General features: G+C 38.2%; 1 protein-coding gene across 3 annotated transcripts in view; it reads left to right on the top strand.

Moving 5' to 3' along the window:
• The window catches only part of ralyl (RALY RNA binding protein like), a 126,439-nt gene that overhangs the window by 82,770 nt on the left and 22,253 nt on the right, over positions 1 to 21,416 (top strand). For 2 of the 3 annotated variants that reach the window (XM_008396539.2, XM_008396538.2), the window contains exons 3-5: positions 14,483 to 14,558; positions 16,286 to 16,333; positions 18,018 to 18,202. In XM_008396539.2, coding sequence (XP_008394761.1) covers positions 14,483 to 14,558; positions 16,286 to 16,333; positions 18,018 to 18,202 — 309 coding nt within the window. The remainder of the gene's footprint in view (positions 1 to 14,482; positions 14,559 to 16,285; positions 16,334 to 18,017; positions 18,203 to 21,416) is intronic. The other variant, XM_008396540.2, reaches the window with a different exon arrangement.

Below are 21,416 nucleotides of genomic sequence, written 5' to 3'. Positions count from 1 at the left end.
TATATATAGGGGAATTGCAGGGAGAGCATGTTGAAGGGTGAGCAATGTCAGAGATGATCAGAAAGTGCCGCGGTGTTGCTGTAACTGATGAATGAAATGTGTTCTTAGAGAGAGAAGTGTGTTTAGAGTGTGTTTTCTTTCTTTTTGGCTTGTTTATCCGCCTGTACTGAACATTCCCCTGAAGCGGTCTGCGACTTTAAGAGTGCATCAGCATGAAACTTTAAAGGGCATATGTAACCATTTTCACAACTTTTTCTTTTCAGCGGTGTCCAGACTGATATTTCGTTCATTTCTATTTCCAATGTTGTTAAATATGTTGGTTTTTTTTTTTAAATAAAGGAACAAAAAAAAACCCATAAAATTAGCTGAAAAATCAGTCTGTGGTGAACACAGACTATTTAAGTCTGCAAGTGAACAGAGACAAAAAATACAAAACACTGAAGTTCTGGCAGCCATCAGACGGATGTTGTGATTTCTGCTCCTGTTCTGACCAGCAGTTTTATATTAGCAAGTCAGGCTACATGGAACCAGCTGAAAGCCTCACTGTTCTAATGATTAGTGATAATAACTGCAGCAAAGTAGTGAATCTGTCATGATAATATTTCAGACACACTGGCTTTCACTCCAGCTTTAATGCTAAAAGTCGGCCATTGGTTTTCTCATAGTTTTTCTTGTTTTATCTGCTACACATGTGGTTGAAGTCATGTAGAGCTGCATACTGTTTAATCACATCCATAGCAGATTATATCACAGCTGCAAAGAACTGCTGGGATCCGACGGTTGGTCATCAATGCAAAGTTTTGCATATCAATATTAAATTTTCACTCGATATGTAGTTTTAGTAGCTGTGATGCTAAAGCTCATAGATTACTCTGTGAAATAAAAAGCAAAAATTGAATACAATTAATATTTTTGTTGCAATTTTCAGCAATTCACACTTATATATTTTCCTGATATTGTGCAGATCTACTGTTTAGAGCAGCCAGAATGCTGATTTACAAACTGTTGTTCAGTAGATTAAGAAATGAGTGAGTGAGTGAGTGAGTGAGTACTGTCTTTAGTTGACAGCAGATGTTTTGTGATGAGACACAAAGCAGCTCATTTTCTTATCTGAGCGACTTTATGATTTTAAACAAACCCAGAGGTTGTTCTAATGGTCTGGCTGGTGACTGGTACAACTATCTGCTGTTGCCATAAACTTCCTTCTTTCCTCTTCTGTCAGCTTTCGGTTGTCTCTGTCATTGAATAATTTAAATGTTTGCAAGAGAGAGAGACCATTTTTGCTGGATAAGGAAAACTTTTCCAGCAAGTAAAAGTGCTTACCCAACACTTTTTTTCCTGTACTTGTTTAAAAACCACTGATTTAATTTAACACTAACTGTAGCAGGATGCCTGTCTTCCAAAACATTCCACATTTCTCTCATCAGCCCACAGCATGTTTTCCCAAAAGTTTTAGGGATTATGGGGATTACTTTGGCAAATCTGAGATATTCCCTTGTGGAGTTTAAGCAGAAAAAATAATTACTTTGTCAGTGGAAAAGGAGGCAGTTGTTTTGTATCTGTTCTTAATCGAGGCATGCTATGTTACTTTTTGAGGTCTTTCGTCCTACTTCATGTTGTCAGACAGGTTCTATTTAAGTCATTTCTTCATTCTACTGGTCTGTGAGTAAAGCTTTTGATCAAATTATATTCATATGTCAGAATGGCCTAGACTTGAATCTTAACTGTGGAACCTGGCAAGCTCAGTTTTCCATTCAATCTAACTGAGCTTGAGCTATTTAGCCAAGAACAATTAGCAAAAATGTAAGTATCTGGTTGCGCAGAGCTGTAACGTGTAGCGAAAGCTGGTTGAACAAAGTTGAATGGATGCCAGACTTTGCTTGAAAACTTTGGAGTTCTGTCACAAGCACAACCGACGGCTGATATTTGGGAAAATGTTTTCAAAACCTTTTTTAATCAAAAAATATAGTAACTTCAGATGCGTGTGGTTGGCAGCACAGACCAAATGATTTTACCAGTATGTACAGACTAGCTGGTCTAAAATGTCTGGGCAAGCTGCTAGATTCCCAGACAGATTTCCTCTGGGACAGTTTTTTTTTTGTGTGTTTTCAGAGTTTGTATGTGAGACTGTGCTGTCCGTCTCCACAGACTACACTCCTTTGCCCAGAAAAGCAGCGTGCATGTCCGTGGGAAGGCATGCTAATCAGGCGCAACACAGTCCACCATGCTGTAGCGGTTCGAGGGGGCAGCTCTACTTCCCTTCAATAAGCCACCAGCAATTCCAGGATTTAATCCGTTCCGAACATTTCAGTTCTCACGTAAAAATGCAAGTTGCAGCTACTTAAAAAAAAGAAAAAAAAAAAAACTCCAGCTGTGCCAAAAATCTGACTTCCTCCTTTCGGTTCAGTTCTGCACAAGCCAAAGGCAGCGCGCTTCTGCCTGTGCTGGAAATATGATTTCATCTATCTGTCAGAGAAGACCTAATGTGCCTCCCTTGTCGATGATGAAATAATGTGACAGAGCTGTCACAAGATGTTGCTCCCAAAGAGCCCTCGTCTTTCCCACCAACGGCATCATCAAGGCTCTTTGGACCACCAGCTGCCAGGACATCAAGTAGTGACACAGAAAGACGGAGAATTAATGAGAAACTGACATCTGTCTCTCTGTCTGTCTGTGTCTGTCTGGAAAAAAGAGTTGGCTTCCTCACAATGAGACCTACTAATACTCGGTTTGTTTTGGCTGTCATCTTTACGTCTTGTTTCCCACCACTAGCCTTCCTCTCCATGCTGCGCTCATCTGTCCTGAGTTTTCTGCTTTTTTACTTGCAACATCTGAGATATTTAAATGTAGTATTTTCCAGGTCTGGATTAGTAAGGGGGGGAAAAAAGTTAACGGTGCATAAAAAACGGCTTGTATTTCCAGACTATATTTTAACCTAAAACAGGCCCGACTTTTAAAAAATTTAAACTTCTGTCTTAAAGGTGACCTGTTGTGCTAAAACCAAATGAGCAAGTGTGCTAGAGCTCTGCTTGGGTTGCTAGGTGACGGGCGGAACTCTGCTTTGGTTGCTAGGTGACGGGAAGAGCTGCGCTGGGGTTGCATGAACTTATTGCCAAACACCAGCTGGGTGTTTTGGGATGTTTTTACAAATAGTTCAGACCCAAATGGAAGTACGAAAATGTCCTAAATGTAAATTTTTCATAGGTTCCCTTAAAATGATTTTATCAAACATAAATGAAAGTGAAATAGAAATATAATTTCCATCCATCAGTAAATATATTCTTGCATTTCTACATCTCCTCCTCTATATTCTCTTGTCCAACCATCCATTCTCCAGGATTTGTAAAGCTTGATCTTCGTAGAAATGCCTGCCATTATTTCTTTTTGAGCCTTTCTATTTATTCTGCCATTTAATTAGCAAAAAGGTATAAAAGCTGTGGAACATGGTGTCTGAAAAAGTATGAAATGAAATGTTAAGGACCAAGAGTGCTTCATTGTTCAGTGGCACAGGACAGCTCCTGGTGTTTATGGGTCACACAGAGGGATGTGATCTCAGACTGATGCTGAGCCTTTATCTGTTGAGCCAGCGCCTGCAGGTGCTGCGGGTTATGAGCCGGTTCTCCCAAAACATGGCCCATGCGACTGCAGAAAGGCACCGAGGGTACTGAAAGTGATTTTTGTGTTTTCTCAAATAAGTTTTAAAACAAAATGCTGAACACTGCAGCACAATGCATGCAGTTCAGGTTTGTTTTGGGGTTCAAAGTATAAATGATGAAATGCAACCCAGTGTTGTGCAGCAACAGGTTTAATTTAGCTATGGATAACTATTAATAAATGCAAAACTAAATGATGTATTTAATATATTAAATACAATAGACAAAGGATTTGATTTAAGCATTAGCATGTAATAACCAAATTAAGCACAGATACTTTAATCAACAAACTCGCTAAGAGAATAACACTCAACAATTATGAAACAACTAATAAACTACCACGAAGTTAAACAACGCAATTAAAAAAGTAAGAATAAAACCAATAGAAATGCTGCAATTTACAGTTCAGTGTGAACTGTAAAAGTTGATAAATCAGGTTTATTTAAGCAGAATCTGGTAGAGAGGACAAATTAGCTTTCAACCAACTTAGATTAGTTGGTGCCAAAAAGCTGTTGTGATAAACTCACACACCTGCACCAGAATATATAATAAAACCTGAACTATAGAAATAGAATGATATATAGTAATATCACAGTCCAGTAGGAACATATGTGTCTTTAGACTAAGGTTTGTATTGATGAATTTGGGAATGAGGCCATATTAGCTGTAAATTTATAAACATCAGACATCAAAACGATTAGTTCATAAAGCAAAGCAAGAGGTGAAGATAAAATAATTTTTCTTTAATAATTTGCTTAATTAAAAATCAACAAACTTTTGGACCATTCATTCTTAATCTAATGATCAATCACCGCAGTGATGGATTTTATTTTAGTATTTGAGGATTTCAAGATGGCGTCCTAAAATATATTAGACTCAAGATGGCGGCTTAAAGTAGATGTAAAGAAGCTAGCGTTTTGCTATAGGGATCTCTTTGAGCTCTATGTGTATCTTTACCGACAATATTTATCATTTTTGAGTTCCAGTACTGCAGCTAAAACAGTAAAAGCAATTTTGTAGACAACCAAATCAATAATAGTTAGTTAGCGTTTAGCTCGTATATTAGCGTGCCAGTTAACAGACGTAGTTTAGTTCTGCTTTAAGGAATATTTCATGCAGGCTAGTGATTAGACAGGAAATGAAAAACACCAATAAAACAGAGTTAACAGCTGCGCCGCTGTCCAGACCAGCAAGGCCACTTGCCTCATGAAATTACTTTTTCACACAGGGCCAAGTTAATTTGTATTCACTGTGGGTAGCTCTGTTTAGAAATGATCTGGGGGAAAAAAGCAAAAACAAGAAATCTGTAAGAGGGAGGAATTTTTTTTTTTTCATGATAACTGAAAATTACAAGAAGACAAAAAACAAGGTTATTTTTTTAATGTTATTCTTGTATCTTCTGTTCGATCAGTTTCAGCAGGTCAAAGCAACACAAAAAGCAGAAATTTGAAATTGACAACAAGCTCTGATTGGTTCATCAGATTTGGACTAGAAAGAGAGACCAGATCAATAATCTTAACATTTACCAGTTCTTTGTTTCTCCATAAGGCAAAATCCTGCTAATATTTCTTTGTTTGTATAGAAAAAGGAAAATGCTGTTTTAACATGATTGACATTTTCTTATTACTTGTCTTGCAGAGAAGAAATTTGTTCTTTTGTTCGGTGATAAATTAAGTCATTTCTCAGTTACTAAAAGCATAATCAAATCAAAACCTCTCAAATGGTCTATAAAAATAAATTGGGTCTCTGGAGCTTAAAGATAGCTGTAGTCGGTTTACATTGAAAGCTACAGACGATGCTAGCTTTATGAACTGGCTGCAATAAATGGACTGGAAACTTAATTTTGTGCTTACAGTGTTTTTGCACAGAAACTAAAGTGTCAGTCACAGAAATGAATTAATTAGCAAAGCAGTAATGGATTTTTTTCCCTCCCAGGTTCAGATGACGTCTTATCTCTGCTTTTGAGTAATTGTTTAATTTCTCTGTCCATAAAATGTAATAAAATAAATTATGAAACTCATTAAACCTTACACCCCGAGATGTCGTTTTGAAACTACTAATTTTCCTAAATTAATTCCGCATAAATTACTCTTATGTAGTTTCCTGAATTATTATGACAAATATGGACATATTTTAAAACTATTATAGTGCTGTATTATTTATTGTTCAGCAAATGATCTGAGAATTGGTTTGTTTTTCAGCATCTCAATAAATTTGATTCCTGTTGAAGTTTTAATACAACTAAATAAAAAAAACGTATTATTTCTTACACAAAGTGATATATTTTGAGTGTTTATTTATTCTTTAATTCTAATAATTACGGCTTGCAGTTAATAAAGCCCAAAAAAGTTTTGCTTCTCAGGCAATTTCCCCTTTACGATCATGTAAAATCCAGGAATTTGAGCCACGAAAAGCTGCTGAAACGAGTTAAAGAAACCAAGTTCAGAAAGATTAATCCAAGCATTCTATTGGAAAGTTGAGTGGAAGGAAAAAGTATGTTAGAAAATTGTGGGCACTCTATGTGTCCTTAGCACCTCTGCACCACTAGAGGCTAACTACAACAGGTATTAATATCTGTTAAAATAATTTATTGGTCTTAAGTAACAATAGATTTTTTTGAGAAATCAGAATTTTTGGTGTATTCAAAATGAACAAAATTCTTTTTAAACAACAAAATGAATCTATATCACTTTTTGAACAGAAATGGATCAACTTTGCGATTAAATTTCCTGACTTCAGTCTAATTTCACAGTCGTGTCGTGAAATAATACATCATGTCCACAATTGAAAACTTCAGCTTGAACTCGTTCTCCTCAAACGTTTGTTGTGATGTTTGATCTTCAAAGGATTGACGTGCAGCACCTTTGATATGCAGATAGCTTCCTGCTCCTGTCTTTTCCATGTAATTAGACCAGCAGTAAAACCAGCCTCTGTTGTTGCTGGGAGGTGTCGGTAAACAAGGCAATTTTCTGCCGATGCGTAAGATTTTTAAAATTCTGATTCAGGAAAATGTCGTGTTATATTTACTCTCCTGTCTGAAGGGACTGATGCATGTTTTCCTCCTAACTTGTGGCTCTGCAAGCAGAGAAAATTAAGAGTAAGGGTTGGTTTCTGGGAGAGAAGGAAGCGTGAGCTCTTGAGTGAAGCAGAAAGACCTTTGTCTACATCTCCAGAATATCGATAACACGTTTTATTGCCCCTGTGAGATTCAGTGAAAATCTGCCCTTGGAAATCCTTTAGTGGAGCAAAGATGAAAGCTTTTATGAGATCCAGACCCGCCACTGGTCCTCATTGCTTATTAGATGCTGCAATGTCTTTATCTCAGCCTCCTGCCTTCGTCACACACCTGTCCAGCTTCACAATTCAGCGAGAGACTCGTGTCAAAGACATCTGAGCTAAATCTGGAGCAAAGACTTATTCCCCACATCCCCACCTATCGCCCTCTGAACATCCATCTCTGTCGGCTCCTTTCTGTCTTTACTAGGGAACAAATTTGTAATATTACTTTTTACAGTTAATTACTGGAAAATAATGTGCTTCTTTTTCCTTTAGATGATTGGCAGCCCTTTCTATGCCCTGCTTTTTTCTTTTTTCCACCTCCACATTTAATGTTTATCTCATCAAAATGACTCCTGGCGCTTGCTTGGAAATGGGGGACATTATAAAGGAATAAAAGAAGGGAACATCGTGATATAGAGTCACCTTGCAGGGTTCATTTGAGACTATTTTTTCTTCTGTTTTTGGAAAAGAAAGGAGCCATTACTCATTCCTTGAAGGCTCTAGCTGATATGTCTCAAAGGTGGCTTATTGTAGTCAATCACTTGTGCTGCACGTCTAAAATTTGATGTGCTGCACAGGCTGTACTAAGGCACTTTAATCAGGTGGAGACAGACTTTCTGTACCTCATTAACAGCAGGATGCTCTGCTGGAGAAAGCCAATTTTGCGCATTTTTGGTTTTGAGAATTCAAAATCAGTCCTATGCATTGTACCATTAAAAAGTGAAGGAATATTTATAAGCATTTCATCAGTCTTCCTAAAAGCCAAATGGTACAGGAATGTTTTCATTTCATCCTCCAAAAACACAAAATCTTACCAAGCATTTAATCTCGTTTCTAGTACAACTATTAAAATAAGACAAAACTAACTTACAAGTACCTTTTCATTAAGATATAAGAGTTTATTTTACGGGGAAATTTTCTGCCATAACTCGATAGCATATATTTTCAGTCTGAAAGCAGGATTTTGTGTCTTTAATACCTGTGCTTATCTTTCCAGTTTGAAAGCAGGATTTAATTTAATTTCTTTCTTTCGAAAACTTGTAATTCTTGTACTCAAAACTTCTGCTCTCTTTCAAATATTCACTGTGTTCTCTCAAACATTTCTCCTCTCGCTCAAAACTTGTCTCTGCTCAGATCAAACCTCTGCCCGTTTGCAAATCATTTTCTGCTTGCACTTGGAACAGAAAAGTACCGTCGCCTAGCAACCTCTCAGCCAATAGAATGAAAGCGTTGTACTGGGTGCGTTTGTTTCCTTCTAGTTGTTTCCTGTGCAGCTACTGTCGGTTGTAGCAACCTGCACTAGAAACTAGACCAACATACTTGGTAGGACTTTGTGTTTTTGCAGTAATTGGTAGCCACTCTACTAGGATTTCTACTACTTTAGTTTTTTTTCTGTTTATCTCTTTCACAAATGAATGATGGTCCTTCATGCATCTTAAGACTTAAAACTGTACAGATAACTACTAAATTACTTGTAATTAAAAAATAAATAATCAAATCCTGCCTTTGCCTCCTCAAATGTACCCATTATTTCACCTGATTATGAAGCTATAATAGACTGAAGCCTCGGTTCACCATGGAGGCAGATGTTTCTTTAGCACTACAGAAAAAAAACCATTGTAATATATATTAAATATATAACGATATCTTTATAAGAAAGGTAAAAGCAAGGCGATGGCAAATGTTTTGGGGATTTTAACTCATATTTTCTTGTACTTGAGAGCAGTATAATTGATGAGTACTTTAAATTTCATGTATTTTTTATTTTCCTTGTCGCTTTTCAAGTCTTTAGCAGATTAGCAGAGAACTGGATGGTTTCTTTGTCTGTCTTTTTACTAAATTAGCAATTGGAGCATGGCAACTTGAAACAGGATTATAACCAAGCATATAATTGCTAATAATGAGCCTAGAATACTGCATAACAACATTAAACACACACACAAAGCCTCGTCTGATTTTAATCTTCAATGTTTGCCTCACTTTGGAAATATGTCCAGAAATAAATCTTTAATCTTTTAATGTGATTTCTGCAGAAACGCTAACGGTACAATAAATGCCGTTATGTTGCAAACATTCTCTTTGTCTTACTGGTCATTTTATCTGAAGATTAACTTAAACAGCTTCTGAATAAGCCTATTATAATACAGGAACATTTTTTTTAACTCTTTGATACCAAATAAGATAAAGCATGTGAAACAGCTGATAAGATTATTTTTTTCTTTTGAAAAACTGATTCTTCACCTGTTTATTTCCAGTCTGTGGATAAAGGCACACACACACACACACACACACACACACATGAATTGCTATTGTCTCAATTATAGCCTCTGTTTCTTCGCTGCTGGTGTACAAACAGGTCATTTGCAGCAATGGAAACCAACAAAGTCAGTTGCCAAGGTGTTTTTTAGTAGGCTGAATATTTCTCTTATGGTAGCTTGACAGGAAAATTGCCGCTCTCTGGCTTACAGTGGGTGTAATTCCTAACAAGGTCATTCTCTTTCTCTTTTTGTTTAATCATTATGTAATGCAGGTGACTCATTTCGATTCTAATCCTTTTCTTAATAGAAACAAAAACCAAAAATGATATGTTTAGAATAGAGAAATCATTCATTAGAATTATGTTGGTTACTTGGAGCTGCAAACAGTTTCTGTTTCAGATGCTGAATGTTGCTATAGGCCTGAATATTTTTAAATATTCAGTTACTAGGGATGGATACCTGGAGCTAAAACCACTAACACAATTCACTGGGAGTTGTTTTATTTACTTTTGCTTTAGGCTAGCTTTTTCTTTAACTGCATTTTGTATTTTCTCAGGTTATTTTTGTTAAAATATGTTGATCTAATTCATGTTTATGACGCAAAACAAAACATCTGTGCTTTGTATCCAAATCAAAATTACACATTTAACTATTTACAACTGTTTTTTTTTTTTTTAATTATCGATTAATCGTTAACTTGAGTATGCAGACTCGGAAAAGGTCATTTTCTGAAAGAACAACAGAGTTAGAGCATAAATTTGGCCAAAACTGTATAAAAAATAAATATATAGCTATGGAAAAATTAAGAAACTACTTAAAATATCAGTTTCTCAGATTGTAAAAGAATGCTGTGTTATTGGATTTTTAGCCATATGTGCGTGTTTTTTTATTTAAAAAAGGAATTGCTTTGTAATTTTTTGCTAATTTTGTGTAGAAATGGCTAAAGTGGTTAAATGAAATACCTGCAACATGTGCCGATTTCTTAATCCGATTTGCATGAATAGTCTATAGAAAAATAATTATTATATAAAATAATTATATATTTAACTGAATCACAAATAAACTGTCATTTCTGGATTTGCAAAATGAGCCTTGGGAATCTTTAAATCTTTCAGTAAACACCTAAACCGCCAAACGTGTGAGTGCTGTCGCTGAAACAGCCTCCATCCATCCCCTTCTGACCTTCTGTTGACTCCTGCTAGCCATCGCCTGTTAGCGCCGCGCTGAGCCTCGGGCTATTAGCTGGTGTTCTCCTTGTTCCGTCTGAAGGAGGGGGAGAGATTTTCAGAGAGGAAGATGAAGCTGCGGAGACGGAGTCGGATTTGTTGTGGATTCCCCCGGTCCGACAGCTCACACTCCCTCCAGAAATGAGATTTGCATTCCCTCCATTCACTTTTCTGTTTTTGTTTCCAGTAAATTGTCTTGCATCTCGGCTTATAGCCTCGATTTATTGGGGAGCGCATCCTTTTTATTGTGCTGCTGTTTTTCCCTCCTATTAATGAAAGGAGATGGGAAGTAGGAGCTTTCTTCAGCTGTGCAGGTGTCGCGCAGAAAAGGCCCCGCAGCTCTGAAACGTCTCGTAATGAGCCGCCTCGGTGTGAAGAGACGGAGAGACGAACCGCACCGTCTGATAGGGGGGGTGATCGAGGTTAGATATCGTCTTTTGTGAGTGTGAAGGAGACGGAGGAGACGTTGAAGGATTGGGTGATGCTCAGGTTACAGAAGGATGCACGAGGAAGAGGAGAGTGAGGGAGACAGAGATGTAAGGCAACAAATGAGACCAATAAAACACATGGGCAGCTTCCTCCGGGGAGTCACGGATCCTTGTTTTCCTGACAGAGGAACACAAGCCTGTCTGGGTGATTACTTACACTCCGTGGCTCGGTCTTTCCGCTGCAGTTTTACTCTTCTTTTTTTTTTTTACCCATAACAATGTTCACTTAAAGAAACAATGCTCTCCTCGTCGCAGTCTCTGCTGACGGGCGGGGACCTTCCTTTCGAGAATAACAGTAAAGGAGAATCGAGCTCAAACCTGCCTAAGCAAGTTGTTAGGGCATCAAAATTCACGTTGCATCATGTGCACATTTACATAGCTGCGAGCTGGAGCTGTCTTTTTGTTTTTAGAGCAGAGACAGAAACCTTAAGAAGCTTCTTTAACTTATGCAGCACCACAGACAGCTCCATCTCCTTCTCTGGCTCCCACAGCTGCACATCGAGCTGCCAAACAAGACAGGACAACAGAACAAAGGGAGGAAACTAAGTAAAGAAAAAAAACAACCAGTGTGGTCACTTACCCAGGGAACTGCTCATACATACGCTGGGGAGAGTTTGTGGCTGCAGGGGAGCAACGTGTTCAGAGAGAATAAACTGCAGTCGGTCTTCACAGCACGTCCAATCCATCTGTTCTTTAGCTCATCAATTCATTTATCCATCTTTCAATCTATTAATAATCCCATCTATCAGTCTTATCCTTTTGATCCATCGGCTCGTTTATCCACTCATTAGTTCATCAAACCAGTGTCTCTTCTGCCTGTTTCTGAAAGATGTTTCTGAAAAAGAAGCGATCGGTTTTTGCGATCCTTGCAGAAAGGAATCCTGAATAAATGGCCTCAACTTCTGTTCTCACACCTGATCGTCTGGTAGACTTTGTACGATTGTAGACCAAAGTTCGCTTTTACACTCCACTGTGTCAAACGATCCAAACCCTTTGAAAATCTTGTTCCACCCCCTCACCTGTGGGGTGCGCTGCACCAAAACCCCTTAAGAAGTCACCGAGTGCAACTTCCTTTTCTTCATGAAATGTAAGCATAATCGGAGTGGCGTAAGATTTTAGTGGTTGTAGGATTTCTCTTTTGTCATTTCTCCCGCTGGCGATGGACTCATACTTTTGTTTTGGTTGTATTTACCCAGAATGCTCTGAATTATAGTTCACTTTCTGCTTTTGAAGGGGTTTCTGGTTTGCTTGGTGTTCACATCCATTCGAACTGAACCAGGGTTCACTTCAACCAAACCGAGCCCTAGATTCAGAGTTTGATCACACATTCACACTTCCCCAAATGAACCAGTTTCTGGTTAAACCAGCTAAAGTTCAATTAAAGCGAACTAAACGGGGCTTGTGTGAATGCAGCCTCATTTTTAAGAGGGGAAGCAGAGGTTTTACTCTTCATCTTGTGTCTAAAGTTGATCTCAGACGCTCAGGAAAGAAGCTGCCTGCAGCTGTCGTTCTTGAGTTTCAGTTCTGATCCTTATCTTGTGACCATATTTGAGTGTTGGAAACTAGAAGGTCCAGGAAATCTTCACCTTTCTTCTCTGAACTCTGTGTTTGCGCCTCACGTTTCCTGACGGCTTCACTCGGCGAACGTCGAAGCTGTTGCAGCACCGTTGCCTAAAATCCCAACACAGAGCAGGAGGGATATGAGGCACACGTTGTTTACATCAAACTTGTTGAGTCTGGGATTGTTTTTAATTGCTTTTGGGGTTTTGGATGATATAATTGCCACGCTGGCTGCCTGGCGCTAATTGAAGGTTTGCCTCCGATGTCGGTAAACCTCCAGGTTAATGAGCAAAACTGTAATTATCTTGTAAGTCGGCACTGAGGTCAAACTCTATCAAGCATGCTGACACAAAAACACGCTCATCCGGTCGTTCCACTCTTAAGTAGTGAGCGTACAAAAACACCCGGATTTAATCTCCTTTCCTCCGGTAGAAGGAGTTCGCCAGCAGCTTATTTCTACCCCAGTGCCATCCCACTCTCAGGGATTTGGGCGCCTCCTTTTATTTGGCATCGGAAAAGCAGAGGCATGTACATATTTAAGCAAATATGTACAGCTGGAAGGCTAAAAGTGTCAGAGAACGTCTTTAAGGTCTATAAGGGATTTATTCTGAGCTCTTATTTAAAATAACTTTACAACAAGGTTTAAGTTTCTTTGCAACGTTCATGACAATATTTCTGTTAAGTCATTAACTGGAATCGGTTATGAAGCAGCCTCTCGAGTGCTTCTGTGAGTGTGATCTCGGGGACGACATAAAAAAGTAGAATATGATGGGATTCTTGCGCTGCCTTTAGTCAATTTACAAGGAAAGCGTTTTCTCACTTTTTGCTTCGACTCTTTCATTTTTCACAGCTTTTATTGCATCATGTTAACATTTAAAAGAGAATATTTGCACTGCCTACATTACATCTTGTGCATAAAACTTTAGCTCACTTAATACAACTTTTAATACTGATGCTAAAACTGCCAGAAAAGGTTCAATAAAATTAAAGCTAATATTCATTTATTCAATCTCAAACATTTTTGTGCATAAATAATATATACATGAACAGAGAGAAAACAGAATATTTTCAATCACCTTTTGTAAAGTAAATCCTAATACAATTCAGGTGAGGGAAGAGTGGCATCTCCACAATTTTATTAAAAATAATTTTTTTAAATTAAACTGACATTGCATTTTTTGTGCCTTTTATCTCCTCGGTTTAATCCTTTATCATCTTTATCATATGCTCATAATTTTTGTCGCTGCTTATCTAAAAGGTGCATAAACAATTGCTTCAGACATTATTGGCTGTATGGAAATTAAATTTGGTATCCAAAATAAGCAAAGTAAATCTAGATAATATTGAGCGTGATCATTGTCCGTAAATGACGTGTATGAAAACAAATCTTCTCTTTTTACAGTATTTGAGTCGTTCCCTTATGGCGTAGAGTTGAACGTCTTTCTGATTTTTTTATTTTTATTTTTTAAGGTTTGTTCAGCACCGTCGTCATAATCCGAAGCCGTTTCTCTGAGAGATGCATTTTAAAGTGAATACTTTATTGTCAGTTTACTCTTGTTTTTTAGATTTTATTGCATTTTGAGCAGTATATTGACAGGAAATAGGCTGGAGAAAGAAGGATGAGACATGTGGAAAATGGTCCAAAACTCAGGATGACGGCATCAAGGACTTCAACCTCTGCACATTTTCACTATTTCTCTTTTTTCTTCTTAGAAATGTAAGGTCAATAAATTGAATCAGGTGTATTTTGAAGCCGGGGTGATTCAGATTCATGCCAAATAAGTGGCCTTACAATCAGTGAAGCATTTATCAGAAAATGATCAGAGCTGCCTGATAAAAATACTATTTCTGGAAGCAGATTTTGCAGAAATGTGGGAAGTTTTTAGACTCTTCCACATTGTCTTCATTACAGCCCAGATTGAAGGGTAACATTTCATTTTTGCCGTGTGGAGTGTTATCTGTGTCTTTTCCTTCAGTGTACCTTGACTGACGAGTTTTTTCTCTCTTTGTTCTTACAGACATAAACATGGCGGGTGAGCCCAAGCCTTACAGGCCCAAAGGCGGCTCCAAGCGGCCGCTCTCAGCTGTTTACAGGTACGACTCGTTCTCCTTTCAACATTCAGCGAGTTCCTTCACCACGGTCATGAATATTAACCTGCTTTCGCATCCGGCTGCTACTGCTGATGTAAATCTGCTGTAATCTTTAAAATATGAGGATTCCTTATTATGCTTCCCTCTTTCCCCTCGTTTGAACCTCGCATTTCCAATTAACGGCATGATTTTTGCATTTCTGAGGCCTGACTTCAGTTTATACAGCAAAAGCAGCGAAAGCTCAGAGGAATTAATGTTGTGTGAGCTTCATTAAGCATGACCCCGATTTTCTGCCCAGTGCGCGTTTCATTTTGTGAAGAACCCTGACTGCATGTTTACTGGCGTCTAACGTGACAAAGGTCCAGATTTGTTTCGTATGTTTTCTCATACTTTCCCTAAAGTTAACAATCCAACCAATCAACTCCTGCTTTTATTGTCAGTTTGTTTCTTTACACGTCTTATTTAACTCATTTATCAGCTTGTGTAGTGTTGCCATGGATCCTCATTTGCATTTTGCCGCTGCGAGAAGGATGTGAAATGGTAATTACAGACCACAAAAGAGGGAGATTTCTCCAAAAGGAAACGACATAAATCCTAATTTAAATTCCTGCATGAGAAACTGGACTGTTTTATTTTCATTCTTTTTTCATTTCAAGCGCCATCCACATTTTTAATGTCCTAAAGTCATTTATTTTCTCTATTTCTGGAGTTTTTTTAACAGTATGAAACTTCCACAGTACATATTAATAAAACAGAATTACATTAAAAGTTAGTTCAATGTTCTAGTTCAGTATTTCAATCCAAAAAGAGGAAAAAGCACAATTGTCAAAATGTTTTTCTAACCTTTTTGAAATTGCAGAAAATGCAAAAACAAAGAAATCTATTAAAACTTTAAGTAAAATTTAATAAATAAGCAATTTCTGGTAAGGAAATTGGCAACAATTACTCAGGCGAATGTGAGACAACATCATTTCTCATCTAGTTTGTTTTCCTTCTGAGATAAAAGCTGACTGAGGCTTTTAGTAGCAGGTAAAGGACTGAAAAATTTCCAAAAAGAATATAAAAATATCCATTCCATTGCATGGAAAATAAAAGCGTACATGCAGAAATCCGGCTAGTCAAATAAGTTTCCCATCCGTCCACAAGATGAAAAAAGAAAAGTCTCCAAAAGCCCAAAATGGCTTCACTGAACCTACTTCATGTTGCTGTTAAAGCTGCAGTAAGTGACTTATTTTTTACATATTTGTTCAAAATGTCACCATGTTAAGAGACGAATAATCTGTGTAAAAAAAAAAAAAAGTCCCAAGTTATTACTTGGGAGAAGACAGAGAAGTTAGATTTGTATTTTTTCACAGATTATCTGTCTCATATTCTACTGTCAGGACGTAGTGACAGTTTTAATAAATATGCAAAAAACATATTCTTAATAAAAGTTTTAGAAAGTGCATGGCCTGAAAGCTAGCTTTCATCTCAGGTAAGCAACGAGGAAACCACGAAGATTTTAATTTTTTTACCTGTGATGTAAATCACCTTGATATGTGAACATTTCTCAGTATAGAGCTGAATATTTAAGGGTGTGAGGGTAAATCTTTATAGGACAGAATGTGTGTTACACACAGTGTTTTCTTTCTCAGTGCGATAATTATGGCTTACAGCAAATGAAAACAAAGCCGCTGACCTTACAGAGAGTAAGAGAGTTTTTCTCTTTGTCTCTTCTGTTTCTCTTGTAGTGGTTACGAGTTTGATTATGAATACTACAGGGATGATTTCTACAGCAGGTATGCATCATCCGTTTTTATATCTTAAGATTGTCACTACCTGTCACCCGAGCCAATCCCATCTCGGTTAATGTTGCAGGAAGGTACAGCTGAAATACAGGGAAAGAAAGTATTTATAATCCTTAACATTTGTCATGTTTTATCACATTACAACACAAACTTTGGTGTGTTTTATTGAGATTTTATGTGAGAGACCAAGACAAGTTGTCAAATCTTACAAGTGCAGGGAGTTTTTACTGAGCCTACTTGTGGGATAAATCTCTACCAGCTCCGTACATCCAGAGGCTGATTTGTTTTCTATTTTATTGTGAAATATCTCCAGCTTAGTCAGATCAGATGGAGCGTCTCAGAGTCTCAAGTCAAGTCCACATATTTTCAGTTCGCTCTGGACTTTAACAGGACAATTCCCATGTATTTAGCTCCATCTATCTTCCCAGTTCCTCAGGTTTCCCTGTCAATGCTAAAGGCTAGCGTTCCCACAGCATGACGTCACGAAAATGTGCGAGTTTGGTTGTCTGTGTGCTGTTCCTCCCTCGATGTTTATGCCCACAGTTTAAACAAACTCCAGTTTGTTTGGGGAGGTGTGAACGCGCAATCGACCAATGATTAGCTTTCAGTCCGCCTAAACTCTGCGGTCTCGGTTCGTTTGAACTGAACTCTGGTGCAGTTTGAACATGGAGACTGTGGACTACAGCGCACGGCATTCTGGGTAAATGCAACCAAAACAAACGTGAGTCCAACGCGCAACGTCTTTTGCCAAAGACAAAAGAGAAATCCAATAAATACTCAAATTTGGCGCTACTCCATTTTTGTTTACATTTTGTGGAGAAGGACGCAGCACTCCGTGTCTTCTTCTGTAGTTTTCATGTCATTTCCTTCAGTGGTTCTTGATGCAACGCCGCCACAGGCGAGGAGAGGAAACTGATCATTTGACACAGTGCAGCACGAAAGCGAACCAAATGAAAATGTAACAAATGTTGTAATTTTGGCTAATCTTTGAGGCCTTCGCAGAACCATTTTTGTTTTGTGTGGGGACCAGCAAATGGAAAACCATCTTTTTTGCATCCGGCTGATTAAAATTCTCCGTCTAGTCAAATACAGTCACTTAAAAACAGAAACTGTCATCTTCTCAAAATGGTTGGACATGTGAGCGCCTGACTTAAACACGTTGATGAAGGAACGTTTTGTTTTCACTCGTTTATGCAGCGGCGGCAATCAGAGCGCTTATCTGTGGAGGCACTTTCCATTTTCTAAATGTCAGCCGTGTTGAGGTTGAGCTGCGACACCATTTGTAACTGAGAACAATCAAAGATGACGCCCTCAGTTCACATTTAGCTCCCTCTTCTTTTCATCCTCGTCATATCCAGAGGATCTGTGGAGTGGGAAACTCTCATCCTTTCAGTGGTCTTGGAAACTCGACGACAAAAAAACGGAAGATATTGGTAGATATAATCGGTAATTTCTGCCCTTTGTTTCCCTTTGCCGTCTGAAAAACAGAACCGAGAGTAAATCTATCTTGAAATACAATACAGGGAAAAAGAGTCGACTTTAAAAAGAGCTGATATGAGATAAACCATAGAAACTCTTTTTAGCTCTAATAAATGGGCAGACTCAACGTGATGGAGCCTCTTGTGATTTACAGAAAAGTATAAGTGTAATAATACAGGTTTTTCTTTCTCTCAAGGCTTTTCGATTACCACGGCAGAGTGGCCCCCCCACCCAGAGCTGTGATCCCCCTGAAACGCTCCAGGGTCATCGCTCCTTCCTCTCGCCGTGGGAAGACTTCCTTCCCTGTCAAAACATCCTCCTCTTCTTCCTCTTCATCCTCCAGACCTCCAACATCATCCTCCTCCTCCTCAGGTGTCAAATGTACGTACAACGAGACTTTTCTACTCCTCCTTTTTTTTTTTTTTTTTTTTTTTTGCACCAATTACACTCACGATTTTTGCAAGCTGTGCTCCTGCAGTTTAGGACAAGCTGAAGCGAAACGCAGAGCCGACTCTGGTCGTCTTTCCAGCCAGACTGCACACATCTGGATCTAATTTGCTCCCCTAATTAACTCGATAGGCATTAAAACATGCTAGGTGTAATTAAAGCGAGATTGAGAACATCTCTGTGGGTCAGCTGTGCTTTCCCAAACATTAGTCTCTATCTATCTACTGTAATTGTTTGTTTCACAGTTGGCAGTCTCGCCCGGTGTTATCAGCGTTAGCAGCTTGGTGAGTTCTGTCAGGAGGACTCTGCTGCAGCTGCTATTACAGCCACGAAAGGGGAAAAAAGCCAATCTCCTGCCCTCTTTTTGGGGGGAAAAAGTCAATAAATTCTCTGCTGTTTCTAAGCTGAGCTTCTGTATATCGGGGAGACTAATTTTCCATGAAAAGTCCTGGTTTGTATTGACTTTGACTAAGGGAGAATACATTTAGGATATCTAATCCGTCTGCTGGCAGGTTAACCTGTAATTAATAATTCACCGTAGGAAAACGAGGCAAAAAAACAAAAAACAAAACAAAATACTATATTTTGCTTTAGGTGCATTTCCACTGCAGGAAGCCGGGCCAAATCTCCCAAACAAAGGAATAATCTTTTAACCACTCTGAAGTAAAAGTTTTATCACAATTTTTTGTTGTACTATTGTGATAAAAACGACAACAAGAAGTATTTGTTACTTTTTTAGGTAAATATATGGCTGCGACAAACAATCTTGGAAAAACATCCATTTGTAAAATGCTTCTTTAGGTCACAAAAGGAAAAGTGAATTGTGTTATTAAAATATATACAGTGACTTCCTCTAATCATATTTAAAAATATATTGATATACCTTTACTGAACAGTGGAAGCAAAGAAGGACAAATCATTTTATTACACATTGTTGTAGGGGTTTGTAAACATCAACAATTTGAATTTGAGACAATGATGAATCAAAATCTTATTATGTGAAATTTATCATAAAAAATATAAGTTCTCTGCACTTGGTGTGGAGTTTTGTGGAGGGATTCAGTTCCTTTCAAATAACATTCAAAAAGACTCTTTTTTTTTTATTCATGTATTTTAAGAAGCTACTCTTGAGTAACTAATTATATGTTTTTCTAGCGAATATCAAATTTATTAGGTTAATTCGTCTTTGTAAATTGAGCCTATGAGTGTATTTATGCACGGCCCTCCCCTTGTGCCTGTTTTCCATCTCACTGGTTGCTGGTCTGTGACAAGACCACCATGCACACACACACACACACACACGCACGCACGCACACACACACACACACACTTCTATTTTAAAGTTAAATGCATATTTTTGGACTTGAAGAAAGCATGAGCACTGATGCACTTGGATTAGATTCAAACTCCATGAAACAAGATGCAAGACCAGGATTTTATCTGCATTCTGATGCGTCGTGTTCTGTAACATAAGCCTGCCTGTGTTTGACCTTGGTTACCTTATGTGGTTCATTTAGGTAATGAGTCACTTTTTATCGCTGATCATTCTTAGTTGTCACTGCAAAAAGTTTCATTCAGATCTGTGTTCTTGATCTCAATCAAAGCAGAACATTTTCAGCTTTTCAGGCTTCGTGTTCTGGTAGTTTTGTTGTAAGGAAGTGAGGCAATAATGGAAATATTATACAAAGTCTGGAGGATTTGAAATAATGAAAAAGTCAGGTCAGGACTTTTGCTGGAAAGCTGACATGAATAATTTAAGAAAGTGCTAGTGTGGACTTACAATCGTGAGGTCAAACTTTACTGATGTGCAATTAATTTGTGTAACACTGATTACCATTTTGTAGCTTTAAAAGTCATTCTTGTGCGGTTTTGCTGGATTTACTGAATATTCCTCAAATAGAATATTTGTTTGTCATAATGAGGTCATAAAATGCCTAAAATTAGACCAATTGCTCATCCCCTGAAGCTCCCCTGAAGCTTCCCAAATAACAACAGATTTTTCCGTACCCTTCCCCTGAAAACGCAGCTATCTAAGATGCAGTTGATGAATCATCTGCTAGATACGAGTGTATACGTTTCCTCTCAGCAGCTTAGCGGTTGATAACACAAAAGAAAAGAGGCTTGGAGGTCCAGATAAATTAAAAACTGTTCCACTCTGTCTTATCATCAAAGGACTCCCAGTGAGCTTCCCAGAGCCGGCGGAAATATTGCTGGAATATCGCTGGACTTGGAAAGAGAGTGTATTCACAGATACCGTTTTGTAGGCGATGCAGGAGATAGAAACACATTACCATTCCCCCCGCCTTCCCCGCATAGATGTGATTATACATCTGCTGTCTTCGCCCTTTTTTTATTATTATTTTATCAAGAATAAGTAGCAGCTTTAGAAAACAATATGAGAACAGCTCCTGTGGTTTCCTATTACATATTACCTTTGGATTCTAATTTGCTGGGTTTCTTTCCGTTTTGCATGGACGTATTAATCTTCCAGCTTCATCTAAAAAACATCCTGCATTGATGTAGCAGAGGGGACTGGGTCCTGCTGGGACGGCTGTTTTGTTGTGTTTCAGTATGAAAACCGGTGAAAGATGAAAATGTGCTTCAGGAGGCATGCAGCTCACTCTGAGAGAATACATTTTGTTTTTTTTTATATTTTTAGACGGTTATGTTTCATTCATGATTTCTCTGTGTCGTGATGAGTGGGTGTACATATACACATACATCAAAGAATCATGCTTTCTTGATAACAAACTAGTGTGTTTCTGTTTTATTTCCTGTGTGTTTCCTTCGTCTGGTTTGCAGGAACTTGTGGGTTTGTGTAACCCACGTGACCGCCACGCCCCAACCACCTTCCCTTTAAGTAATCCCTTTAACCTCTGGGACTCTCATGTGTGTTTCCGGGTATCCACTGTGCTGCTGCTCACTGTCGGTTGTGGCGTCGGTTGTTAATTAAACAATCTGAACTCTCCAAATCGACTCATTGCTGAACGATTACACATCTAAAACTCAAGGATCTGTGGTGAGTTRTYRAATACCATTTGAACTTGACGTTATATTTGCAATGCTAGCGCCGCTAATATATCCGCTGCAATACTCACCAGGTTGGGCTTGTTGATGCCTGATATACCTTTGATGAGAACCAGTTAAC

The sequence above is a fragment of the Poecilia reticulata genome, linkage group LG20, assembly GCF_000633615.1.
Source record: "Poecilia reticulata strain Guanapo linkage group LG20, Guppy_female_1.0+MT, whole genome shotgun sequence".
In the NCBI taxonomy this organism is placed as follows: Eukaryota; Metazoa; Chordata; class Actinopteri; order Cyprinodontiformes; family Poeciliidae; genus Poecilia; species Poecilia reticulata.
The sequence above is the reverse complement of the archived record's forward strand: the minus strand, read 5'-3'. Positions and strand labels throughout refer to the sequence as shown.